The 25,461-nt window shown below is 46.1% G+C and overlaps 2 protein-coding genes across 2 annotated transcripts in view; one reads left to right on the top strand and one right to left on the bottom strand.

Moving 5' to 3' along the window:
- The first annotated feature begins 9,474 nt into the window (after nucleotides 1-9,474).
- Nucleotides 9,475-11,984, top strand: LOC111152373 (receptor transporter protein 1). Its single transcript, XM_022510900.1, has 2 exons — nucleotides 9,475-9,746; nucleotides 11,465-11,984. Exons 1-2 carry the CDS (start codon nucleotides 9,475-9,477, stop codon nucleotides 11,982-11,984), a joined length of 792 nt encoding a protein of 263 aa, XP_022366608.1.
- Nucleotides 11,985-24,003: 12,019 nt separating this feature from the next.
- Nucleotides 24,004-25,461, bottom strand: part of LOC111147948 (mannan binding lectin serine peptidase 1) — a 62,435-nt gene continuing 60,977 nt past the window's right edge. Inside the window, exons 15-16 of the mRNA XM_022504232.1 lie at nucleotides 24,601-24,700; nucleotides 24,004-24,194 (exon numbers count right to left, since the gene is read on the bottom strand). Coding sequence (XP_022359940.1) covers nucleotides 24,004-24,194; nucleotides 24,601-24,700 — 291 coding nt within the window. The remainder of the gene's footprint in view (nucleotides 24,195-24,600; nucleotides 24,701-25,461) is intronic.

The following is a 25,461-nucleotide window of genomic DNA, read 5'->3' as shown; positions in this document are numbered from 1 at the left end:
TGGGGCCTTGATTTCAACCTTGTCTTGGATTCCAAAGGGCATGCTCTTAACCACTGTGATCCCTGTGCGTCCTACCTAGAATGGACTGTGGCCCTGACCTTCTGATGGCCACTCTGCTGTTTCTCATTTCAATCTACCCTGCATGCTGCCAGCCAAAGGCCCCGTGTCAAATATGGCTGTCTATGATAGCATCAGGCTACCCATCCCTGATGTCCCACCTCCCTACTGCCTACCAGAATGTGCCAAAACATATGAAGGACACAACTGTCACAGCACTGGGAATTAAGGGAGATGATGCACACCATTTGCCAATGTCTGGGAAATTTACCATCACGTGAGATGTGGAGGGGCTTAAAATGACAAACTTTTCACTTCCACCAGTGAAACTACCTCAAAGTGAGTCATAATGCCAGAGGGCAGATTTGACACTCCTCTACCCAATTCCTCTCTCCAGGCCATGCAAACTTCCCATCTCTAAGTCACCACGTCCACCGCCATGGCAGTTCCCTAGGTGGGAGGAAAATAAAAGAAGAGTCTGTGCTAATTTCTTCCGGTACAAGATATAAAATCAGCCAGACAGAAAATCAGAGCCTGGAGGCAGTGCTCTCGAGGGCTCGGTTTCCTGAGACAGCTCTGCCCTGCTCCTCTCTCCTACCCCTTGCCTTAGTTGTGCAACAGAAATAAAGGGTGGGGAGAATTAGTAAGTCAACAGGTTTGGGGAGTGAGAGGGTACTTAGGAAAGCCAGCAAGGGATGGGGTTCTGTGTGGTTTGGGAGAAAGAAAAAGAAAGAAAAAGGTTTTAGAGGAATAGTTGTTACTAAGTGGGAAGTGGATGGTGGCAAAGAAGTTTTGGATACTCTGTTTCATGTTACAAAATGTAATTCTCCATCTGGCTCCTCTTAGAAAGATGTCAATAAAAATGTAAAGTAAGTTCCAATGCCTTTTTCAATTGTGCTTCTTTTTACTGCGGCTCTGTTTAATGAATGATTGTAAGGTAGTCCAAATGCATCTTGTCTTCAGAAGGAGGCCGTGGAAGAAGTGAAGGATTCCTTCTTAGTCTGGGTGAGTCACTCCTGATGCATGTCTGCAGGATCATCTTCTCCATCCAGGGTGTGAGCTGAATGAGGGAAATCCAGGCCACCTGTCTACTGGAAAACATTGAACCTTCATGGATTTCTGTCAAATTTGAGCAAATAGGAAAATAAATCAAATTAAGGCAAAGGAAAATATAAGCCCAGTCCTAATGGATCTATAAAAACAAGCCACAAAAAATGACATTCTATAATATTCTATATTCTATATAATATTCTAAAGATGTAAAATGGGCACAAATTTAGAAGAAGTTACAATAGCAGTCAAAAGCCTGTTTTAGAAGAATCTGCTTTTTTCCTTTTCTCTCCAGCTCTTTCTTTCTTCTTGTGGCTCCTTGCCTCTCTCCTCAGTCCTTCACTATTCTACACACTCTCTCTCCTCTTTCTTCCCCTCCGATTGCCCTCCCTCCCTTTACATCTTACTCTCCCTATTTCCCCTTATCCTTTTCTGTTTAGGTAGCTCCTGCTGAGGGTGACATGATGGACATCTTTAAATCTTCCTCTTGTTCTCCATCCCGTGTCATGGAGGGACTGTTGGGGTCTGAAGTTCCAGATCCTATTAGTCTTGGGGCCTTTTTGGGTGGGGGGAAGCTCTTCCTGCAGCTCCTTTCCTTGCAGCATTTGACTTCATGTCTTACATCAGATTCCCTTGGATCCGTGTTTACTTGTTGAGGCTTGTTAAAGAAGGCGAGATGCACCAGGTGTGGGGCAGCAGTGACCCTGCGTAGAGTCTAAAGGTGCCTCAGATTGAGTTTCCTGGAAACAGGCTCAGAGAGAGAGAGTTGCATGCAGAGTTTACTGAGAAGTGCTCTTGGGAGTTATATCTATAGGGAGGCAAGGAAGGCAGGATTAGATAGACAAGATACTGTCCCACCATATGATTGCAAATGAGGTTCAGCTGATCCTAAAGGGAGCTCAGGAACTGAGATAGCCTTTCAGAGTTGTCCCAAATCAGGCAAGGGGGCAGGACTTTGGATCCTTGAATCAGCCAGTCATTCGCCTTGGGGAGTCAACTGTGAAGAGAAATTCCCAGTGAACCATTAACATTTTTAATATTCCCAGCTGAGCGATGGGAGCATCAATAGAAAGCTGAGAATCTGAGGTGGGAATTTGGAATCATATCTGGGGATGGACATAATATGGGTGTTTTAGGGGCACCAGGGTGGCTCAGTCGGTTAAGTGTCTGACTCTTGATCTCAGCTCAGATCTTAGTCTCTTGAGTTCAAACCCCACACTGGGCTCTACACTTGGTGTGGTGCCTACTTAAAAAAAAAAAAATGGGTGTGTTAGAACCATTCACCCAATACACTCCATTCTCTAGGCACAGTGATGAATGAGACAGAGGGTCAGACATGGATTTGTTCTTCATGCAAGGTACAAAGTAATAATGACCAAAATAATGAAGGATCAAGAAAAAGATTGAGAAGGGAGACATCCTCAGAGGAAGATTTGGGAAGTCTCTCCGGGGGTGGGAGGAGGAGGGGTAGCTTAGAGTTGAGTCTGGAAGAAACACCAGATTTGATAGATAAATGTGAGGTATAGGATGGCAAGAAGGTAGACAGAGGGAGTCATTTTGAAGTACAGTTCGCCCTTGAACAACATTGGGGTTAAGGGTGCTGATCCCCTTGCCCAGTCAAAATTCATGTATAACTTTGACTCTCCCAAAACTTAATTACTAATAAACTACTGTTGACCAAAAGCATTACTGATAACATAGTCAATTAACACATATTTTGTATAAGTATTATATACTATTTCTTATAATAAACTAGAGAAAATGTTTTAATAAAATCATAAGGAAGAAAGAATACATTCATAGTATATTTTCACTTACAAAAAAATTTGTGGGGTGCCTGGGTGGCTCATTCACTTAAGGGCCCAACTCTTGATTCTGGCTCAAGTTATGCTCTCAGGGTCCTGAGATGGAGCCCTGCATCAGGCTTGGCACTCATTGTGGAGTCTCCTCAGGATTCTCTTTCTCCTTCTCCCTCTGCCCCACCTTTCCCCTCCCACTCAGTGTGCATGTGTGTGCTCTCTCTCCCTCAAATAAATAAAACTGTAAAAAAAAATTTGCATGTAAATGGACCCATGCAGTTCGAATCCATGTTGACAAAAGTCAACTGCACTTTAGAGTCTGTGCTGGTCTTCAAGCCCCGGATTATTGTGCATAAAGAAGTGCTGCTTTCTCAAAATAAGTATCTCTTAAAGACTTGGGATAAAGCATAGAAGGGATAGAATGGAGTGGAAGGGAACTCGAGGGGCCTTTCCCCAGAAATGTTTTCATGAATTAATCCTCAAAGATGGCAGAAAGTTACAGGTATGGAGGTGTTCCTTGGAGACCCCCTAAATTCAGCATCCTGTATTTAATGGAATTTTAGTCATGACGCCATTTCTGAGGCTTGAGCCTTGAGATGAGGTTGGGAAAGGTCCAAGGATTGTAATAGCTGCTGCCTTGAAGTGTCCAAACAGTGCCATGAAGTGGGTCGGTGGGCTGGGGTGGGGAGGTGGGGGTGTGTAGCACCGAGTTAATGTGGATCCAGAAGGCAAACCCAAGGTCACTGTATGGATGAAACAGGAAACAGATGGCTCACCTCATTGAAACCATGAGTTTAATGAAAGACATTGCTTTGTCAAAATCAAGCAGGTCAGGAAGTAGTCAGTGACTGTAGGAGAAGGAATTTAAGCAGAAGCTATAAATGCAGGCAAGGCTGGGGGAAGATTCTTTCTTTGGGATTCACAGGTGATCTGGATGATCTTCAAAGCCTATTTCAACTCTGAGATGATATAATAATGATGAACATTTATTCAACATTTACTATTACATGACTTAGTGGTTAAGAGAGCAGGCACTGCCATCAGACTGCCCAGGTACAAATCCCTCCTTTACCACCAGCTGGCCAAGTGACCCCGGGCAAGTTGCTGAACCATTTCAAGGCCTATTTGACTCACCCATAAAAAGCAGCAAAACAAAATCCAACTTTATAAGGTTGATGTGAGGATAAAATGTAAACCCTTAGGAAGGTGCTCTCTTGGCCTATTGTAGGGGCTCAGCAAATGCCAACAATCCTTTCAAATGCTGTGGTACAGAAATGTGGGTGGCTATAGAGAACCTAGGGACTCCCTGCCTGGGCTCCAGTAGAGGGGAGTAAGCATACGAAGCTGGGTAAGATGGTGCCCTATCAAGACAGGATTAAGTCATTTCCCCTGGAAGAGGCATCAGGAAAAAAGGAAGAAGTGGGATTCCAGAGTCTATTCTGGGAGAAGAGAGGAAGCCTCAGTCAGGTGGGTTGAGAAGAGGTAAGGTAGTAGGAACTATGCTTGGTGACTTAGATTGAGACCAGATCATGCGGGACTTTGAGTGCCATGCTAAGCAATTAACGCAGTGGGGTGGCCTTAAAGTATGAAAGCAGGGGTGGGTTTCCACATTTATGCCTCTTTCTTTTGTCGGCCCTGCTGAGTTTACTTGGAGCCAGAAAAAACTTGAAAGACACATTGCCAGCAAAGATATAACCTAGAGCTGCCCAGATTCAGGGTGGTTATTTTATAGCTCTGGTCATTTAAAAAATTTGAGAAGGATTCTAGATAATTATCATTCCTTATTTATTTATTCAGAAAATCTTTAGTAAGGAAAAATTATAGGCATTGCAATTCCCCCTTCATTGGGAAAACAGAGACTTGCTCCTTGAATATGTTTCTGAGGCTCCAGGGGGTTATATCTTTACCATAGATATAGGTGTATCCATAATTGTGAGCCCACAGACTATTAGGGCAGAGAGGAAACTTACAGACATGTGTACAATTCTACCAACTTTAGGAACACAGAAATGTGAGACCAGAATGGCCGAGTCGCATAGCAAGTCAGTGAAAGAATGCAGACCTAACATTTCTCTTTCTTGTTCTACACAGTTCTTTCTACACAGTTCTTGCTAACACTATATAACGCCTTTCTACCAGGTGTGAAAGCTGTCTCCCTTCTGGTGGGGCTTGTCAGGCCTCTTGAGCAAGGGCATTGCTCCTGGAAACTAAGAAATCCGGAGTGGCTTCTGCCGCTGGTGCCCCAGACAGCCTGGAGGCAGAGAGACCTCACACCTGCCTTGCAGTGTGTCACTTGCAGTGAGGTCACTTGATAAAGATAAGTTGGAATGTCATAGGGTTGTTTGTCTTGGTAGAAATATTATTTTATTAGAGAAAACATTCTGCTATACAGAAGCGTATATCACTCTGGCCTCTGCATAGCAAGCTCAAGTTCTAAATTAAACTTAAATTGTGCCAATGGGGATTGCATCAGCTGGTTACACACACACACACACACACACCCAACTCTGGTGATTCTTACCTTCTGTGTTCTTGTTTTTCATCATAATGTTTATTGTAGCAACAACTGCAAAATACTAATAAAGAATTCATTCCTGGTACTGGGTGATATGTTTTGGCTCCAGGGCAAGGTTTATATGCTATTTTCAGCTCCACATGCTTTCTGAGATAGCTCCCAACACACCTCGGAGGCTGGTTAAGCCCATTGACTTCTTCAGGCATCAGTTGCCTTAATTCAGAGGCAAGAATACTGACTTGAAGGATAAAGTTTAATAAGCTTAAAAATCCTTTCCGGTGTTAACATTCAGGGGCTCTGATTTAATTTCTACCCTTCTTTCAGTCCAGTACAAAACTAGCACGGTGAGACCTCCCCAGAGCCCTTCAGTGGTGCAGCGGCCCCGAAGGAGACAGACCCTGACTTGGCTCTACCCACAGTGAGTATAAAACTCACTGGAACCATAAATGGCTATAGTCACAGGGGACTTCAGTGTTGCCATGGACTCCATTGAACAAATGGACAAACTGAGGCCAAGAGAAGTGACTTTTCCAAGGAAACAAAGCCAGCCAGGAGCAGAACTGGATTACACATTTCTATCTCCCTACTTCCAGTTCATCGCTCTTTCCATGGAACCTGGTGCCTGTCATCCAACGATCACAACTTCACAGGAATTGTGCACCCTCAGATGGCTCTGTGCACTATATTTTCTTTGGTATGATTTCAAGATGAATTTCTCTTCCAGCCTCAAAATATTTACACTGGGCATCAGGGGTCTGCGGGCACCTGCAGAGTGGCTCCTTCAATAGTAATAGGGAGATTTGCAAGTCAGATACACCTCACTTCTCTTCCGGAGTTGTGGCCTCAGGAGGGCCCAGGGAACCATTTACTGGAAGGATATGAATTCCAATTCTCAGAGTCTGGAATGGCTATATTGAGTGATGAAAGTGTAGAAAGACACATTTACTTAGGAAATATCTTGTTCTAGATTCCATGCTGGGCAAAGCTGATGAAAGCTGAGGCTTTGGTGATCTTCATATGGGCTCAAATTCCAGTTCCACTAATTATTAGCTGTTGAATTTTGTTATCTAACCACTCTGCTTTAGCTTACATATCTGCAAAATGGAGCAGGGGCTGCTGTTACCTACCTATAGAGGTTGTTATTAGGATAAAATAAATTAATATGTATAATTAAAATAATAATAATCATACAATTATAATAATGCATAATTAATACACAATTAATATGTATAATTGTATATATAATATGTATACTATTATATATTATAATAATTACTATGTATAAAGCACTTCGGATACTGCCTGATACATAGTAAATGCTATATGGCAATTGCTGCTTCTATGCACATTAAAAATATATTCACATAAAATACTAACAATGTTTTGCCAAAATGAAATGATACACATTAGATATATAGGAATAGCTACCCATGAGAATATGAGAGGATTACAAAAACAAATAAACAAGAACAAAAACCCAAGCAAGTGATTTCAGAGCCCTTGCTTTTAATCACTACAGATACTGCTTCCTTATCATCCCATTGTCAAGATGAATAAACTGAGGCTAAAATAAAGTAAAATGAAGGCACCAAGCATTCATGCAGAAGCAGCAGTACTTGGAAGATGGTCTCTGGTACCAGATGGGAGATTTAGGCTTGCTTTTTTGTCTGTAAACTTCAGGATCAGCAGGCTGCCCACAAGTCAGTGTTTGAAAAGCTCACTCAGGTTCTTCTAGCTGCAGGAAGCTTCTGCAGGGACAGGGTCAAGAGATGTGGTTTCCTAGAATTCAGGGGGCATCGTCTCTGACATCTCGAGTGCGGGACCATGAGCTTCATCATGGTCCTATACAAATAGGTAGCAACAGTAAAATTATAAAAGACTGAAAACAAATCTTGGTACCTCAACATAGAGGATTAGCTAAATGTATTATGCCCAACCAGATTTACAGAATATGGTCAGGCTGTAAGATGGAATAATATTAATTTCTTAGAAATATATTCATGATATATTATTGTTTAGAAGACAAATCACAGTGGGGTATGTATGTATGTGTATGTATATGTATTATATATGTATATATATGTGTGTATATACATATACACACATGTACAGATAACTGGCAGTCAGGGTGTGTATATCATAATATTAACAGTGAACATGGTACTAGGAAGAGTAATACTTTTGCTTTATTTTATCTGTATTGTCCAGTTTTTCTAAATATGACTTTTTTTTTTAAAGATTTTATTTATTCATTTGACAGACAGAGATCACAAGTAGGCAAAGAGGCAGGCAGAGAGAGAGGAAGGGAAGCAGGCTCCCTGCTGAGCAGAGAGCCCAACGCGGGGCTCGATCCCAGGACCCAGGACCCTGGGATCATGACCTGAGCCAAAGGCAGAGGCTTTAACCCACTGAGCCACCCAGGTGCCCCTCTAAATATGACTTCTTTTTGAAGATTTTATTTACTTATTTGAGAGTGTAGAGAGAGGTAGCAAGAGAGAGCATGAGTGAGGAGAGGGGCAGAAGGAGAGGGAGAAGCAGGCTCTCCATTGAGCAGGGAGTCTGATGCAGGGCTCCATCCCAGGACCCTGGGATCACGACCTGAGCCCAGGGTGGACACTTGATTCACTGAGCCACCCAGGATCTCCAAACCTGTATGACTTTCATAAAGGAAAAATAATTTATTAAAAAGTAGAAGAACAGGCACCTAGAATTAAGTCTGTTTTCCCCATGGATACTGGCCTCCTCTTCTATAATCATGTTGAAAATCATCGTTTCTGCTCCTGCCAGGCTGATGCAATGGCTCCCTTCTTTGTGCACAGGTGGTGCTCCCATACAAGGCTGTCAAAGCACAGATACCATTGCATTCTGGGCTACAGATCCCATTGCATTATTGGGTACCTACCCCCTTACAACCACCTGGCATAGAGCCTAGTACATAGGTATATTTGAAGTGGATGATTTATTGAATTATTGTGGGCTCAGTAGCTTGGAATCAGATATGAGCTCTGCTACCCACTCACTCTGGGTTGGGCCAGATTCCTGACAGGGTCTGGCAATCCAACCTGACTAATCACTGGCGGGAGGGAAACTGAGGCAGGAGGCAGCTACCTGGGTTTGCAGAGGGAAAGGTTTAGCCCAGTTCACAAACATCCCTACCCCAAGCTGTCAAGGTGCGTGGGTGAGCAGGAGCCACGCTTCCAGGGGTGGGACATGCCCATGCCCCTTCTGGGATGTTGCTCCCTTCCGCTGTGTTGTGAGGATCCCTCCACCTAGGAGCTTGTTCTTCAAAGGGTGCTGGGCCCAAAGTGGGCACAGTCAAGGACTCCCACCCCACCGGCCTGATTACAGGCTCTTTACTTGGAGGAAGGGAAACATGCCCCACCTCCTTTCCCATCCCTCTGGATTTGTCACCGTTCTGCACTCTTAACACCTGCCAATAAAGACTGTCTACACTAAAAAAATAAAAAACAAAACAAAAAAACAAAAAAAAATCAACAGGGACGCCTGGGTGGCTCAGCTGATGTATAAGTTAGATGAGTCCCAATCTCCTGATCCGTGTAGTGACGATAATAGTCATGGGTCAAGAGACTTCCAGTAGGTTTTGTAAATGGCTTGGTGCCAGTCACAAATGGTGGGAGTGCAGAAAGTTTATAATTATTGCTGCTTCTATTAACAGGTCCACATCTTCCCATCCCATGTCTCTTTGGCTCCCTAAGGCATCATGGTTACCATAGCAACCAGATGCTGATGATGCCTCCAGGGGCAGCAAGGTGAAGCCCAGCCAGCTCCCAGGTCCTCCCTCTGTGCGCCCTTCACAGGCCAGAGTGAGATGGTCTGAAGCTCCCTCAGCCTTTTCTCAAGCCCCCCACCTGTCTCAGGTCCCTTAGCCACAAACCCTGCCTCCACAGTCTCAGTGAAGGGCCCCGAAACACCGCTTTGGAGACGCCCTCCTCCCCACGCTCTGTCTCTTGGCGCCCTGCCTGGTTGCTGTGGAAACAGGTTCCACTGCGGACAAAGGAGGGAGCTGGGTCCTGCTTCCTCCTTGTCCTGTCGATGAGGATTTTTAGACCGTGGAGACTGCGCTGCCCTGCCCTGCACCTGCCTTCTCTCTCTGTGTTCTCGCTCAAGTGGAGCTTGCCCTCCCTCCCCACTGACGAGACCATGTGTAAAAGCGTGACCACAGGTGAATGGAAGAAGGTCTTCTATGAGAAGATGGAAGAGGCCAAGCCGGCCGACAGCTGGGACCTCATCATAGATCCCAACCTCAAGCACAACGTGCTAGCCCCGGGCTGGAAGCAGTACTTGGAATTGCATGCCTCGGGCAGGTGAGTAGCCCAGTAAGTAGGCGCCCTGCCGGCAGCCCTGGGGCATCTTCTGAGAACAGACTGATAGGGAGGACCCAGGTACTTAGGATCAGTCTCACTGTTGGCCTGTGTAGACTGGGAAGCAGAGAAAGAGTCTCTACCTGGGAGGTGGGACCCCGGAGTTTGATTCCAGCTCTTCCACTGAACTCCTGTGTAACTTGCCCTCTCTGAATCGTAGTTTCAAAGAGGTGGGATATATTTATTAGCTGTAAACTCTGACATTTTACATCTTTTCAGATTTTAATAATGTAAAATGGTTGAAAACCAAGAAAAAGAGGCTCAAGGTCTCTAGGAATCGAGTTCTATGCTCTGGTCCTGGGACAGTTCAATTTCAATCTTTTTAATTCAGCCTGACTCAATATAAAATACTGAACACATGAAGTAGGCTAGAAACTGGCTCTACTATTAGCTCCACCGCCCTTGAGTGATTCCGTTTCCTTCTTGGACCTCACCTTCCCCGTTTGCAAATGGAGGGCTTAGTCTGGATCCTTGCCTTGCGGAGCATGGACCTGTAGCTTCAGCATCACCTAGAACTTGTGAAAGATGCAGAATCTCCAGCCTCATTCTAGACCTATTGAATCATTTCAACAAGGTCTTTCAGTGATTTGGGATGTACAATAATATCTGAGATGACTTTCCAGCACTCTTGTCCATGGGTCTGTTATGTAAAGACTTCCTTTGGGGACAGAAGATGGGGAGGCTCTGTGGTGCAGTGTGGGGGTCAGAAGCAAGGCCTTCCTTCCTTCCCTGGTACTGTGCATTCAAGTCAATTCAACCTCTATTGGACACCAGTTTTGTGCTGGGTACTGGCTCTGAATTCTAGCTGTGTATATGTGGATCATTTTCTAATTCTTTATGCCTGAGAGTGAAACAAAAGGTTAATCAGGTGACTTTGAAGATTCCTCCAGTTCTGACATTTTCCAATCCTAGTTTTATAGTCCAATCTCTGAGAGAGAAAATAGTCCCCAAAGGATGGAAGTAAAAGAGAAGACAATGAGAATATGAGACTCCTAACCTCTTGGAGGTTACCTGTCTTAGAGGGGTACCAAGAGCTGGACATTTGCTGGCGGGGCCCAGGAGCTTCTTGGAGACCTGGAAGGTTTGTAGCATCTCCAACCTTGGTCAGTGACCTGTGATCACCAGCTGGCCTCAGTCACCTCTCTCTGGGCTGAGACCATCTCCAATTCTAGGCCTTGGGATGCATTAACCCAGGCACTGATTTGGAGTCTGAGAAGTAGTGATAGTGTCATTTTTCTCCTGATTCGGGTCTATCCTATTCACAGTCAGTATTAACAGGTAGAATGTGAGGTAGATTGCGCCTTTCCCAAATGTTCAGGTCATCCTGGCTAGGAGACTTCAAGGAGGTCGGAGCGGGAAGGACAAACCCCATGCACGGCGAACATTTTGCAGGTGAGGAAATATGCCCAGAGCCGAAGCCCCAATGGCAGGGCCTGAAGGCATTGGACTGGAGGAAGCTGAGGCCTGTGCAGAGCACAGGTGAGAAGGATGCCAGGTGCATCTTGACGAACCCGCTCTGGTCCTAAGGGCACCCTCGAAGGGACAGACTGGACAGACGCCCCGGGAAAGCTAATGATGCCTGTAAACACACTGCCTTCTGGGGTCTGTTTCCACCATTTCGACTCGGTCCTCTCCTCTCACCTCAACCCCCCTCCCTGCAGGTTCCACTGCTCCTGGTGCTGGCACACCTGGCAGTCGCCCCACGTGGTCATCCTCTTCCACATGTACCTGGACCGCGCCCAGCGGGCGGGCTCGGTGCGCATGCGCGTCTTCAAGCAGCTGTGCTACGAGTGCGGAACCGCGCGGCTGGACGAGTCGAGCATGCTGGAGGAGAACATCGAGAGCCTGGTGGACAACCTCATCACCAGCCTGCGCGAGCAGTGCTACGGGGAGCGCGGCGGCCAGTACCGCATCCACGTGGCCAGCCGCCAGGACAACCGGCGGCACCGCGGCGAGTTCTGCGAGGCCTGCCAGGAGGGCATCGTGCACTGGAAGCCCAGCGAGAAGCTGCTGGAGGAGGAGGCGACCACCTACACCTTCTCCCGGGCGCCCAGCCCCACCAAGCCACAGGCCGAGGAGGGTTCTGGCTGCAACTTCTGCTCCATCCCCTGGTGTTTGTTTTGGGCCACAGTCTTGCTGCTGATCATTTACCTGCAGTTCTCCTTCCGCAGCTCTGTCTGATTCCCCCATGGGCTCAGGGGCCCAAGGCCTGTGGGGGCCAGCCTGCTGGAGGGAGGGGCAAAGAGCGACCTGGGCTGGGAGTGGGGTTAAATTCTAGTGCTGGTGCCGCCGCTGACTCCATGGGGACCCTGGACAAATCTCTCGTCTTTGCCATCTATAAAAGTAAGGTTTGGCCTGGATCGTTGGTTTTTCAAAGTGAAACCCAGGGCCCCAAAGTTCTGCATAGGTCCCCCAGGGACTTTTGGATTTGGAAGTTAGGCTGAGGGAGTAGATTTCCCATCCTGGTCAAACTGCTCATTCCCAGCTCCTATTTCCTCCTCTTGCCTTAATCAGAACAGATCTGTCTTGGAGTTTCGTTTAAGAGTTGTGGATGAAAATAGGTTTAACTGCTTTAAAAGAAAAAAAAAAAGCTTGAAAATGACAGGACTTGGTGATCTCAAAAGGCCTTTCCGGAGTGATGAGCTCGTTCTTGCTTTTTTGTTAATACCCTACTCTTCCCCCTTATTAGCTCCCACATCTGGGGCTGCGACATTAAATTAGCCTGTACCTTGTGTAGAAGCCTCATGAACAGCTCTGCCTCCATGCACACAGCAGAGGTTCCTTTTGAAGAAAGACAGGTGGGCACTAGGCTGTCCCTTTGCTGCCGGGTACCCAGGGTCCCTTGCTTCTGCTCCCCAGATCCCCCAGCTTCCCTCCACTCAGGGTGGATTCTGAGGCCTACCTGGGGCCGAGTCCCATAGAACTAGGCTTCCCACCTAATGCATATCAACTGACAGAGAACTTAGGGGGAGGTTTAGAAGGGAGAGTGTTAAATGCACAAAATCTCTACAAAGCCAATATACGACTCTCCGTTATAATGATGAATCTGCAGAGTTCAGGGACCCAGCCTGCCTGATTCTTAGCAGTTCTGATGGTCACAACGCAGGGGCAGGGGCCTGGCTTCCTGGGCTCCTTGCTGAAACCCTACTTGAGAGGCTTTCCCACATTGGCCATGCATCAGTCTTCTCACCAACCATCAGCTGTCCTCCTAGAACCACAGGGATGGGGTGTCGTTAGCAAGAGAGAGAGCATTAAAGATGGGAAGTGCTTTGCCCATAGAGAAGTGCATAGATATGTGGGAGAAACTTACATCACTTTAAAATGGCATGAGGTCTGGTTCGGGGTAGGAGGAAAGACTTTTTGATAGTAGGAGTATGGGTTGGGCATGGGGGGAAAGCAGAAGGCAGGAGGAGGGATACCACCTTGCACTTTCAAGGGTCCTCATTCACCTCACCTCTGTTAATAACTTGACTTCTCCCACTTCCCTCCTCCTCCCTTTTTGACTCCTCCCCTTTTTAATGGAAAACTACCACCATCTGTAGTGGTGGAGGGGGGAGGGTCACATATACAAAGATGCGATACTTTAATAAAGACAGGATAACTTCAGTCAGGTTTAACAGTCATTAATGTGTGCTTGAGATTCACCACAGTGTCCCTGAAACACGTAATGGGATGTTGGATTCCCCCTCCCATCTCCACTCCCCATCTCCCCTTTCTGGGGATCCCCCATAAGGCTTTATCTAGCTCCAGTTTCAAGGTCGGGGCCGATCATGTCCATGCCCAGGAAGGATGCGGGCAGCTCTGGGTCAGTCATCTAGGGGACTCAGCCTGAGGCCAGTCTTACCTTTGCCCTTGTGAAATTCTAGTACCTGGCTGGTGATTCATGCAGTGGTCATCCCTTTATCTATCTCTCTATCCATATGTCCTAAACAACACCTTCTGTCTGGCAAGCCCTGATTTGGGTGCTGGGATCCAGTGGGCAGGCTCTGTCTCTCAGAGATCTTTGCTTATTGTAGAAATTCTCAGCCCCGGCTGAGATTTGGAAATGCTGGGGAGCTTTTGAAGAAATATCAGTGCCTACCTCTACCTCAGACCAAGAGAATCAGAATTTCTAGCATGAATTCTGGCAGAATTCATGGCAGAATTCTGGCAGAATTTCTGAGCATTTGAATTAGAATAAGACTTCTGGGTGACCCACTTGTACTGCCTGGTCTAATCTTTCTCACTGAGGAACAGGCTTCCTTCTGCACCTAGTCTAACTGTAATGAGCCTGGAGGTCATCCTTGATGACCTGCCTTGTATTCTCTAGGGCTAGGACTCTGCTTCCCTCCTACTCCCTACTCCCTGTCCCGGGGACTCAACTCTCCCTCGGAACTCCCAGTTCCTTCTTGTTCCCCTGCTACAGTGGCTTTGTCCTGCTCTGAGAATCTCCATTATTGAGCTCTGTCACCCTTGCCAGATGCTTACCAAATTTTGATATAATTCTTTCCTATGGCTGTACTGCTCCCTGAAATGTGGCTTCAGTGTGTAAGTGACTTATCTTGTGTCCCTTTGCCAGCTAGTGGCAGAGCAAGGAGTCTGACCCTCACCTAGTTCTAGCTCAGACCTCTTTCTTAAAGCATGAAGCCTCTTCCTCTGCTGTAAGAAGGTGTCTACAATCTACGGAGGCCTCCTCTGTCTCCCGTATTTTTCTTATTCTTGCTGCAGCTGGGGTGGCTGTAGGTTTGCTCACTGTTCTGACCTTCATCTCAGCAGACATCTCTGGGACAGTTCTTCCTTTGCCCATATTGCCCCATGCCCCAAGATGAACTTGTTAGATGTGCTGTAGGCATTATAAGGAAACTTCTCGGAGACATTTTAGGATCCCAGCCCTCTCCCACTGGAGCTTTTGAGTGCAAGATATCTTGCTGTGCAAACCAGGAGCAGACCTACAGGTCCTGGCTTGTGGTTCCAGAAGCTGAAATCCTCTGTGTGGGGTCAGTAGACATGCAGCCTTGATCACTTCCCTCAGACTCATTGGGACAGGGCCAGCCCCATGGGAAAATAATTCTTGGGGGTCAGGACAATTTTCTACATAGTGATCCATAGACCAGCAGAGCTACAAGACAGATTCCATCTAGGGCCTTTATGTCACAGGTAAGGAACAGAGGCCTAGAGAGAGTAAGAAACTTGACCAGCATTACATAGCACAGAGTAAAGGAAGGTGATGTAATTCAGGGTTAAGAAACCCCTGAGTCCTGGTTCTTATGAGGTCTATGGCCTTAGGCAAATTACTTAAACTCCTTGAGCCCCATTTTCCTTCTCATCAAAATGGGAATAATACTTGTGACTTATCGGGCTATGGTAAGAAATAAATGATGCACTGTTGGTAACTGTCCTCTTCCTTATTCCCCTTTCCCTTTCATCTGGGAGCCTCTCCTTCGAGTCCTGAGGGGCTCTTTCTCTCTGTGCTGCAGCTCTGTTGGTAAATATTTTAGGAGGAAAAAAAAAAAAGATCGAGGGGGAAGGTAAGGGTTAAGTTCCCAGCCCATGGCTGAGACCTGGTTTGTGTTAATTTAATATGTGTAGAGTCATTTCTTTTCTTCCCCTCAAATTTATTTCAAAGCAGTGACTTAATTTTTCCAGTGGCATGGTAGCCGGCCACTCATCATTCTTCAAAGATAGCTATATAAAAATCACCCCAGGGCCACCTGGGTGTCTCAGTGGGTTAAGCCTCTGCCTTCGGCTCAGGTCATGATCTCAGGGTCCTGGATCAAACACTGCATCGGGTTCTCTGCTCAGGAGGGAGCCTGCTCCCACCCCACCCTGCCTCTCTGCCTACTTGTGATCTCTCTCTCCCTCTGTCAAATAAATAAATAAAATCTTTTAAAAAAATAAGTAAAAAATAAAAAATAAATAAAAATCACCCCAAACAGAAATACCAGTGATTTCTGGGTTCCATTTCCACTGGCTGAAATACCCCAGAAGGAATTCAGCTGGATTCCAAGTCCCATTCTGGTTCCCTATAGGACTCCCCACTAAGGAAATTCCTCTGGAATCATTTTTGGCCCTGTGTGGATACTGCCACATGCGTCAGGGAAATGAAATCTCCCTGCTGTGTGACTATCTTCTGACGAAGCTTGTGAGGGTGGGTGGGGGTGGGGGTTGTGCCTGGCATCTGAGCAACGTGGGTCCCAGCTCTGGGTTAGAGGTTATCCGGGCATCTTGGCAGCTGACCTCGGGTGACTTCTCTTTCTCCTCTCCTGGGTCTCTGTTTCCTCATTTGTAAAGCAAAGAATGACAACTGGGATTGGGTCTGGGTGTATTTTGAAGGTAGCTGAGAGGATTTGCTGATGTCTTAGACATGGGGTCTGAGAGAAAGAGGAGTCAAAGAGGGCCGAAGGTTTTTGGCCTGGGCAACCGGGAGAATAGAGCTACTACTTGCGGAGATGAGGAAGGCTGCGTGAGGAATAGATCTGGGGGCGATGTCATGAGCTGGGTTTTGGACATGTGAAGGTCGAGATGCATCATAGACATTCTGTTAGACGACTTAATGCGAGGAATTAAATGTGAGAAATGTAAGGTGGCAGGGGAGTGTTCACGACTGCAGTTCAGAGGAAAGGCCCAAGCTAGAGATAAAATTGGAACGATCAGCATTGAGGTGTTATTAGATGACATGAGATTAGCTGAGGGGACTCAGGGAGTGAGGGTAGATAGAAAAGAGGCCATGGACTGAGCCTGGGGTTCTCCACATAGACAGGTGGAAAAGAAGGAGCAGCCCCCCAGGGGCTGTGGAAGCTGAGGCACAGAGAACATGACGTGTTTGTGTTTCCAGAGCTGTGGAGCAGCAGAGCTTGGCCTGGAAGCTGGGTCTCCGGAGTCAGGGTTCAGAGCTCTTTCCGTGGCCCAAAGCACCTTCCCTGTCATGGTGCCAGCTTACTCCCTGGCTGGAGTCCTGCCCCTCCCTCGTCCAGGAAATGTCACTTCATCAAGTCTGAGCAGGACGTGGATTTTTGTTTCTGTTTTTCTCAGTGTGTTTGAAGTATTTCATAATTTTAAAATGAGCTAAAATTAAAAGGCTTTGTGGGAGGCCTAGACCGCCAGTATGGATTTGGGCATTGGACACACAGACTCAGACCAAAGGGAGATGTTGTCGGAGTTGTTTAAACGAAGAATTCTGTTGTCTTGGATCCCGTTGACAGGCCTGGGCCATGAGTGAGCATTTCAATAGGCATGCATAAAATAAGCCAAGATAGCGTCAGGAAATGGGCAAAATGGAATAATGTCACAGGATAAACAGCTCTAGGGGAGAGGAAGATCTTCTCTTTCAAAATAGGTCAGCATCTTGGGCCTGGACCACATCTACTCTGTGCCTCCCAGATTCCCAGGGCTTGGTCTGTCTGCTTCTGGCCTATGGTAAGGAATGGGGTCTTAACCTGTAAATTTGCAGAGACTTCCCCTGGGACTGGCAGATGTTGGTGGGGTTATGTTTCCCCACCCACGCCGATCTGTTCATTCACCATGCTTCCCCTGGGTACCATCCGGGCTTGACATACCTTCCCTTGTCATAAAACTGTCTTGTCCTAATAGCCCATTCCTCAGAGGGGACTCCTTTGGAGTCTTTGTGATCTGCTTAGGTGTGGAAAGGGTCTGGGCTCTTTTTCCTGTCATCAGAAGCACATTGCTGGGAATTGAGCCTGGGTTTCTGCATCCAAATTTTTCTTAACTTTGTCAAAAAAAAAAAAAAAAAAAAAAAAAGCCAACATATACCAGATGCTGGAGATGGTTGCAGAAGCCCTTTGCAACCATGTTTGTGTCCTTCCCTCAAATTCAGGGAACTCCGGGGTTTCCTTTCTGGAGATAAGCACAGATGCCTGCAGCTCACAGAAAGATCAGGGGCCTGGAAAACCATTACCACCCTTGGGTTTGGGACTGTGCCCTGTTTCCTCTCTGCTTATCTGCTAATTCACCTCAAAGTGTTAACAGAAGCTAGGAGTCTCTTAACAGTGTCTCCTTGAGGCTCAGCCCTAGATTCCCAGGTCACTGAAAAGCAGATTCCTGCCCTCCCCACAGGCTTGCCCTCTTTCAGGGCCAGCGGGTTTCTTGCCTGATGTCTGGAAGGCATGTTGACTCCCTTACCTTCACTGTCTTTTCCCGCAGTTTCTTTTCTGTGTTGAGGGGTCATTTGAAAGGTCAAGTGATCACGTCTCTCCTTGGTTCAAAAAACTCAATTGTCTCCCCATTACCAAAACCAAGTGAGCATCTAAGGCCTGCACTTCAGATCTTCCTGATGTTCTCTTTTCTCCCAATTTATCTGGCTCTCCAGGGACACAAGTCACTCAGTTTTCCCCAAACACCCACTGCTCTTTCATATCCTTGTTTTTGCATATGCTGTTTCCCCATGCCTAGAATATTTCCCCCTTCTTCAGTTTACGATTGCAAAGTAAAAAAGATTATCCAAGAAAACACTCATGCAGAAACGTCGTAGTGATGCTTTTGTGGCCAAGAGTCACAGAAAGTTCTGGATTGTGTGCTAGAGGAGCAGGGTGCCTACCTCACCTCTGCTTCCCACCAGCTGTGTGGCCTAAGTCAAAGATCCAAGCTGGGAAAATAGAGGCTCCCAAAATACTGCAGAGGTCACATATGGGCAGGATCACCTAGAAGTGTGATTCTCAAACTGGATGCACATTAGATTTACCTGGGTAACTACTAATCCCACCTGTCAATGCTCAGGACTTACTTCACACTGGTTCCACCTGAATCTCTGGGGGAGGGGGACCCAGACTCTGGTATTTCTGGTGCCTCCTGCATGCAGCCTCCTTTGAGAACCACTGGTGTCAAACCAGTGGAGTAAGAGCTGGGACCCCAGAGTCCAAGAGAACTGGTTTCAAATCAGTGTCCCCATCTCCTGACAGAGAACTTGGGTCACATTTTTAAAATATAAACTTTTAATTTTCAAATAGTTTTATATTCACAGAAAATTTGTAAAGATGGTACAGAAAGTTCTCATAAAGCTTTCCCCAGTTTCCCCTATTATTAACATCTTACATTAGTGTGGTTCAATTGTCATAATTAATAAACCAGTGTCAAAGCATTCTTCTACTTCTTCTTAAGATTTTATTTATTTATTTGACAAAGAGAGAGGAAGAACACACACAGGGGGAAGGGCAGAAGGAGAACCAGGCTCCCCTCTAAGCAAGGAGCCCTATGTGGGGCTCAATCCCCGGACCCTGAGATCATGACCTCTGCCAAAGGCAGACACTCAACTGACTGAGCCACCCAGGTGTCCTGTCAATACATTCTTCTTAACAGAAGTCCATCTTTATTTAGATTGCTTTCATTTTCACTTAAGATCCCTTCTCTGTTCTAGAGTGCCATCTAGGATCCCATGTCCCATTTAGTTGTCAAGTCTCCTTAGGCTCCATTTTAGTTCCCTAGAGCTGCCATGACAAAGCATCCCAAGCTGGATGGCTCAAAACAACAGAAATCTAGTCTTTCATGGTTCTGGAAGCTTGAGGTCTGAACTCAAAGCACTGGCAGGGCCATGCTCCCTCTGAAACCTGGCAGGGGCGGAGGGCTGGGTGGGCGGGGTGGGCAGGGGGGATCCTTCCTGGACTATTCCCAGTGTGTGAGGTTGCTGGCAACACTTGGCCTTCCTTGGCTTAGTTGTAGGGCTTCCACCTGCCTCTGTCCTCACAAGGTGTTCTCCTTCCTGAGCCTGTGTCTCTGTTTCTCAGGTGCTCTTCTAGAAGGTCACCCGTCATATTGGGTGAACGGCCCACCATAATCCAGTATGACCTTGTCTTAACTAGTTATATCTGCAAGGACCCTATTTCCAAATAAGGTCACATTTGGAGGTCCTGAGGATGGGAACTTAACATCTTTCTCAAGGATACAATTCAGCCCATTATAGGTTTCTCTTGTGGGACAGCTTCTCCCACTTTCCTTAGCTTTGGTGACCTTAACAATTCTGAGGAGTATTGGTCAAGTATTTTGTAGACTATTCCTCAAATGGGATTTTTCTGATGGTTTCTCGTGATTAGGCTAAGGTTACAATATGAAGGGAGGAGGAACACAGAGTTAGTGCTATCTCCAGTATTGCATATCAAGGTCACATACTACAACATGACTTATCACTGTTGATACTAACTGTGACCACCTGGCTGGGATAGTGTTTTTGTTAGGTTTCTCCACTCTAAAGTTATTCTGTCACCCACCCCCCAATTTCCATACCATATACTTTGGAAGAAAGTCACCATTCGAAGCCCACCCTTAAGGGAGGGAGAGTCATGCTCCATCTCCTTTAGAGCAAATTATTTACATAAATCATTTAGCATTCTCCATGGGAGATATATCTATTATTCCCCATTTACTTATTTATTCAATAACTTACTCATATAAGTATGTACTCAAGAATATTCATTTTATACTTTGGGTTAATAATCCAATACTGTTTTCTTTTGTTGTGCTCAAATTGGCGTTGGCCATCGGAGCTCTTTCAGTTGGCTCCTTGTGTCCCTTTGGCATACCCCCATCACGGTGTGTGACTACCTTACTTTCTGGAACAAGACATTGCAGGCTCATCTTGTATATTTTCCACCCTACTCCTAGAATCAGTCATTTCTTTAATGTTCCTTTTATTGGAGAATGGTGTTAAAAACCAAAATCTGAACACAAGTTGTGCTTGTTGCTACTGGGATGTTGCTGTTTTTTGGTTAGGCCACATTTTTAACCTCACTGTGTTCAATTTTCTCACCCTTAAATGGCAAGAATAATAGTACTCTGTAAGGAGAGATTAGAGAATTATATCAGAGTTTAGTGTGGTCTCAGACAATAAATGTTCAGAAGTGTTAGTGATTATTTCTCATAGAATTTTTTATATTTGAGCTACATTTAGTTTCCAAAGTTCTTTTTTGTCTGCTAATTCATCTGTTTCTACAAATCTCAGACAGATGTAGGGCAAAGATTTTTCTGCCAGCTAATAGACAGAGAAATTAAGTGAACAACAGGGTCAACCTACTCTGCACTAGAACCTAAGTCTCTTGATTTCAAGGCCTGTTCTAGACCTAGATTGGCTATCATCTCTGTCACATGATTGGTGTAGATTTCCCTTCCCTGATCTTACCTACCTTTGCTTGAAGGGCCACTTGTTGGTGGTGATTCTTTGATTCCTACCGTCAGGGGACAAGATTAATTCATAGTAAAAGAAAAGTACATACTACACTCCAGAACAGGACACCATAGACATAGTACCATATTTTCTGAACCAAACAATTAAACATATGATCAAAAAAAAAAAACCAAACATTTTGTTTTGATTTGTTTTGTTTTCTATTCTGGGTGTGGAGGAGAAATGGAATTTGGACACTGAAAGATTAGCATCCTGGTATATTTGGTAATTGATAGGAACAACAGGACAAGGTATTTAATCAGAACTGACCCCCCCCAACCTGACATGCTACAGTATTGACAGTACAACCTTCCTCTCATCTCTCTTCATGGTACAGTGATACTAATCAGATGCAGAGAATTGTTGATAAGTGAAAACACAACTTACCAGAATCATCAGTGCATGAAAAATATAGAAGCCAAACGGAATGCTTTGGCTCAATGCAGATGTTTATTGGAACACATGTGTAGTTACTCATAAGAACAAGAGCTTCCGTTGCTAATGAAATTGGCATGATCATTAGTGCTACCAACAGCATTCATGGACGGAATCACAGCTTGATACACAAGCTATATTTTAGGGAGGTGGATTTTTGCTGTCTAAGAGGCAGCACATTTTGAAGTTGGAATGGCTGCATTTGGAGGTAAGGAGTTTCCCATCTCTAGAGAAGATGGTCCTAATAGACATTCCAAGCCTCTGCTTCTATGGCTCTGTGAGAAGTTTGGGTTTCTTGAACCTTCACAGCAGTGCAGGGGCTGATGTAGCTAATAAATGCTTCCTGATCAAAGGTAAGCTGAAGCTCCACAGCCCATTTAGACATTTCCTCAGAATAAGGATAAAATTGTACATGGGGGAAATAACAAAAGGACCTGGGTCCAACCAGAAGTCTGGATTTGTATATAAATCTTCAGGCTATTCAAGTCCCACAGTTGCCTGACCTTTAGGAGAAAGGCTATTTCAGACGTTGGTTCTGACCCCCGAATCAGAACAATGGCCCAGTAAATGTCATTTTTGTGAGAGCAGCTAGCGTAATCTCAGGAAAGTCCGAGTGGATGTTTACTTGTGTGCTCCTTCCACCTGGAAGGCCTCCCTCTCTCTTGCCTGTGGAAATGGTCTCAAGGGTCAGAGCTAACATCATCTCCTCTCGGATGCCTTCCTGAAGTCCCTGTCCCAATGCCTCCATACCAGCGTGGCCAATCTTTTGCTGCTCCCAAGGATAGCATTTAGCAGGGCTCATTCTTTTCATGGTAATCACCTGCACATGTGTCAGTCTTTCCTGTAGGAGCTCCTACATTTTGGTGTTCTCCATAGCAGTCAGCATAGCCTAGCCCATGGGAACACCCAGGCAGTGCTGTGAAATGGGACAGGAAGGGGTTTTGGAATGTCTTAGAACAACTCTAAAACTTTGCATTGTGATTCTTTGGTGTCTGAGACAAAGCTCCATCTTGCTTGACATGTATCTGATGAAGTTGGGTACCCATTGTCATCTTCCCTCTACAGTGCAGACAGCAGGGCACCAAGAGGTAGAATGACTTGCTCATGGAACCAGAAGCAGCCTGTGAATTGCTGTCCCTGAGCATTCAGCCTAGGGCTTAGTGTCCATGAGTTCTCACCCCTCATTATCTTCTTCCAGCAAGAGATCCTGAATGACTCTACCAACTGCAGTGCCGCTAAGAATTGAAATCGCCCATGAAGATCAATTTTGATAGAACAGAAGACAGGAACTTGGAGCTTTTGATTCCTTGAAGGGCTTAAATCTCAGAGCTCTGGAAGGGATGAGGTCTCTGGAAGATTCCTGAGAGAGGAGGTGGCTCTTGAGGGGAGAGGCATTCTGCCTGGTAAACACTTATAACCTTGCAAGGCCAGGGCATGCATCGTGAGGGACAGAGGTGAGGAACCAGTGGAATGGCTTCTTGGGGTCTGTTGTGGACATAAGGAGGAAGAGTGCAAGGGCCTGCGTCTAGCGCAGCAGGGCTGACCTTGTGCAGCTCAGGTTCCCAGGAAGGGAATGAACAGATGTGCCTAGGAATAAGGAGGTTCCCTTGACTAGCACTTTGCTGGGCTATGTTCTTGGGAACGGGCACATGGCAGATGGGGTGGGGGTGGGGAGGGCATTATAGCAGATGCAGTATTGGGTCTGCATCAAAACCCTATTGAACCATAAGTTAATTTTTGCCTTTTGTTATTTCGGCTTTAAGTCATCTTATCAAGGAAAAATGTCTTCATTAGATCCTAGGCTGTCAAAGCTGGGAATGTCCTTTCAGACGAGGAGAAGGGGCTTCCATAGAGTCACACAAGAGCTGGGGGCTGAGCTAGTTCTAGAACCTGGCATCTGATTTCCCAGTCCACTGCTCTTGGTCGCTCCCTCATCCCCATCCTGCTTCTCTCAGGCACTCTCATGGCTTGGTGTCCAGCTCACATTCATAAATGCATGGCTATTGGACATGCTCTAGGACTAAGAATCTTGTCTCTTTCGCCTTTTTATGGGGGGCAGGGATCGGGACTGATAAAAGTGCATAGTAGCAAAGAAACATCTGCGGGCAGATGAAGGAGATGGTCAAGGTTGAGGGGAAATGTGCATACTGATCAGCCCTAAAGAGCCAGTGGGATTTGTAAGAGAGCTTCATCTACCTGGTAAGCACAATGACCTCTTGCTAAGTCGTGTTTACTGAGCACTTAGGTTATGTCTGCACTGTGCTAAGTGCTATGTAATTATTAATTAATTTTATCCTCATCAGACACTTATGAGGTAGGTAAGGTATGCCATTTCCATAATATCGAAGAAATAACGGATTCAGAGATAAAGTCACCTGCCCAGTGATGCAATGCTGGTGAGCGATAGTGTCTGGATTCAGCCTTGTGTTCTGATCACTCAGCTACTCAGCCTTTAGAAAGTGTGGAAAGCAGGCTGAGATGCCCCCTTTAGGAGCCCCTAAAGGGTGGGCTGAGGGGGTGAGGGGGAGGTGAGGGGGAGGGGCATCCTGTATCAGAGAATTATCCTGTGCTGCTGACTGACCACGGACAGGTGGTGTCAGGGATGAGGAACGGAATTCAATTCATCATCCTGGTGACTCTCTGGATCCAGTCCTTATTGTGGTAGATGTAGGAATATACTCCGTAGCGGTCCTTCTTTCCACAGTCGTCGCCCCAGGACACTGTTCCCACCAGATACCACTGTCCTCTCTCCTTATCCAGAGTCACCATGGGGCCTCCAGAGTCACCTGCACAGGCGTCCTTTCCCCCTAGATGAAAAGGAGATGCATGTTAAAGGGCTCCCCTACCTAGCCCCATATCCAAAGGAGCCTCCTTTTCCCTACATCTGACTTGTAGTTCAGAAAATTGGACGCGAGGGGGCGCAATAGACCATGTGACTCAAACCTGGGCTGGAGCGGTTCTGTCCCGCCCCTTCAGAGCTCAGAGATTTCAGAAAGTGAGGGCTGGTTCGGGACTCTTCTTTCCTAGGGGAAAACTTGGGCTTGGAGAAGAGAATGGCGGGAATTTTTTGGCGCTCCTTTCTCTGACACAGTGGAATCCCCCGTGGATTTCTTCCTCTTTTGACCATACTCTTTCCTGTCCTCGGACTCCTCCATACAGTCACCCCTCTTCCATGGCTGGTGGTGCCCTGTTGTACGCCTTCTCTTGACTTACCTTCCTTCTCCCCAGCACAGATCATGTCCCTGGTCACTTTCTTCTTCAGAGGGGCATAGGCCTCTTGACATGTACGGTGGTCCACAATCGGGATTTCGATCTGGAACAGAAGGCCATGGTTGGTCCCTACCCCTTGGCTGAGGAGTCCCTCCTGCTCTAGAGCTGGCTCCTCCCTGTCCCCTTCCAGAATGAGCCTGGGTCTGCCTTAGACCTGGTCCCAGAAACTACCCTCTGGTGCAAGTAAAGGAACACTAAAGAGTCAGGAGATCCATGTTCTGCTACTGTCTCAGTCATGAACTTCCTGTGTGACCTTGAGCAGGTCTTTTGCCCTCTCTGGGACTCGGTTTTCTCATTTGTAGAATGGAAATAATATTTGCCTAGCGCATTCATTATTCCGAATATGAAAATGTATACAAAACCTATGGTCAATCTACTTTCCCCCCACCCCTATAATTATTGGATGTGGAACCTGAGACACAGAGTGCAATCCTGGCCTGTGAGACCTCTGAGACGACTTCCTTATCTGAAGAATGGAAGTCACCATATTTGACATACTCATCACATGGAATGGTACAGAGGAGATGAATGAGCAGATGCTTTGTAAACTACAAGCACTGTATAAATGTTCAGTACCATGGGGGTTACTGCCGCTCACCTTACAGCAGGTATTTACGTACTTTCTCCCCCACTACAGTATGATATATATATATTTTTACCTGAAGCAATAAACTGATACATAAAAGTAAAGTACTGTGATTAGTATTGCCCTTGGGGCTTTGGGGTAGATATTGGAGCAGAAGTCTGTGACAACATGAGGAAACACATGAGTCTCATTTACCCAAACCGAGAACAGCGTGGTTC

This window comes from Enhydra lutris, unplaced genomic scaffold (genome assembly GCF_002288905.1).
Source record: "Enhydra lutris kenyoni isolate GAN:26980312 unplaced genomic scaffold, ASM228890v2 scaffoldscaffold2, whole genome shotgun sequence".
NCBI classification, from domain to species: Eukaryota; Metazoa; Chordata; class Mammalia; order Carnivora; family Mustelidae; genus Enhydra; species Enhydra lutris.
Note: the sequence above shows the minus strand (reverse complement) of the source record. Positions and strands in the feature narration are given on the sequence as shown.